The sequence below is a fragment of the Limulus polyphemus genome, unplaced genomic scaffold (genome assembly GCF_000517525.1).
Source record: "Limulus polyphemus unplaced genomic scaffold, Limulus_polyphemus-2.1.2 Scaffold9296, whole genome shotgun sequence".
Classification (NCBI taxonomy): Eukaryota; Metazoa; Arthropoda; class Merostomata; order Xiphosura; family Limulidae; genus Limulus; species Limulus polyphemus.
Window position 1 is genome coordinate 8,558 of NW_013674906.1, and position 2,182 is coordinate 10,739.

At 31.0% G+C, this 2,182-nt stretch overlaps 1 protein-coding gene across 1 annotated transcript in view; it reads right to left on the reverse strand.

The window, feature by feature from the left end:
• LOC111083377 (cyclic nucleotide-gated cation channel alpha-3-like) overlaps positions 1-2,182 on the reverse strand; it is a gene marked incomplete at its 5' end in the record, with an annotated part of 13,842 nt that overhangs the window by 7,194 nt on the left and 4,466 nt on the right. Inside the window, one exon of the mRNA XM_022379871.1 lies at positions 526-587. Coding sequence (XP_022235579.1) covers positions 526-587 — 62 coding nt within the window. The remainder of the gene's footprint in view (positions 1-525; positions 588-2,182) is intronic.

The following is a 2,182-nucleotide window of genomic DNA, read 5'->3' on the forward strand; positions in this document are numbered from 1 at the left end:
CAGAAACAGTAGATATTCTTATGCAACAATACATCTATATAAAACTGCTGGATATTAGTACCTAAACAACAGAAACAGTAGATATTCTTATGCAACAATACATCTATATAAAACTGCTGGATATTAGTACCTAAACAACAGAACCAGTAGATATTCTTATGCAACAATACATCTATATAAAACTGCTGGATATTAGTACCTAAACAACAGAACCAGTAGATATTCTTATACAACAATACATAAACAACAGAACCAGTAGATATTCATATACAACAATACATAAACAACAGAACCAGTAGATATTCTTATGCAACAATACCTCTATATAAAACTGCTGGATATTAGTATTTAAACAACAGAACCAATCTATATAAAACTGCTGGATATTAAACATGGAACTGTTGGATGTTTTTATACAACAATATAGAACCGCTGGATTTTCCAGCTCAGAAATAGACAAAGTCTACCTTAGAAATTGAATACATACAATTGAAATATTCATTAGTTTCAATTCTTAACACTTACCAACAGACGTTCAAATTCCAATCGATTAGCGTTTCTGTTTGTGATAACATTGCCAACTTGACCTGAAGAAAGAAACAATTTTATATCTAAGATTGGGTTAAACACTATAGAAATGTGTGACGTCAGAAGCTCGTGCCATATTTCAGTACCGTTCTACAAAGCAGCAACTAACGCTCTTTGCCTAGAGAAATTCGTTCATACAATCAGATCTGAACTTAAAATTAGTCTGGTTAACAACTCGTAATACATAATATAAAATATTATGTACGATTATACGATAGTAAGCTTACATAATGATTTATTTTTTATTCCTGTAAACTCCCAGTGAAGCATAGGGCCGCAACAATACCTCGCCAACGGAAGGTGTTGTTGCAGTTACTTGTAGCAGGTTGGTTTTTACGGGGTGGGGTTGCTAGCGCCGCGCCCAACCCTTCTCCTTTCTAATCCTGGACTTGGGACCAGGCAAAGGCGGAGTTTGGCATGATTGGTGTGACGGGGATTCGAACCCACGACCCTCAGATTACGAGTCGAGCGCCCTAACCACCTGGCCATGCTATAGTAAAGCAATGGGTTAAAATATAACTTTTAATGTTATTAAAAGTCGATGCCTTCTGACAAGATTGTGTTCATGAGGTTTTATTTATACCTGTTGTTAGACCGGACATCACTTATGACGTTAAATATAATCTATATTGTACAAACATTTACGACTCTGAATAGGTTGTTTTGTTAACCCTAAGTGTACGACTGAGTTAACCAGAAACGATATTCCAGAATCACAGGAATAAGAGTGGAAATAACAAAAAAAAACACCTTTATATCCGAAGAGTGTATAGAACATTTGGAGTTAAGAAAGCCATCATAATTATATTAATTATATAATATTATTCATAATGCCATAAATAGTATCCACGTTATAAATAGTGTAAACTATATTCACGTTAATAGTTATAAATAGTGTAAACTATATTCACGTTAACAGTTATAAATAGTGTAAACTATATTCACGTTTACAGTTATAAATAGTGTAAACTATATTCACGTTTACAGTTATAAATAGTGTAAACTATATTCACGTTAACTGTTATAAATAGTGTAAACTATATTCACGTTAATAGTTATAAATAGTGTAAACTATATTCACGTTAATAGTTATAAATAGTGTAAACTATATTCACGTTAACAGTTATAGTGTAAACTATATTCACGTTAACAGTTATAAATAGTGTAAACTATATTCACGTTAACAGTTATTAATTGTTTAAACTATATTTACGTTAACAGTTATAAATAGTGTAAACTATATTCACGTTAATAGTTATAAATAGTGTAAACTATATTCACGTTAACAGTTATAAATAGTGTAAACTATATTCACGTTAACAGTTATAAATAGTGTAAACTATATTCATGTTAACAGTTATAAATAGTGTAAACAGTATTCACGACTATTGTTATAGGTAGTGTAAACAGTATTCACGACTATTGTTATAAATAGTGTAAACAGTATTCACGACTATTGTTATAAATAGTGTAAACAGTATTCACGACTATTGTTATAGGTAGTGTAAACAGTATTCACGACTATTGTTATAAATAGTGTAAACAGTATTCACGACTATTGTTATAGGTAGTATTAACAGTATTAACGTTTACA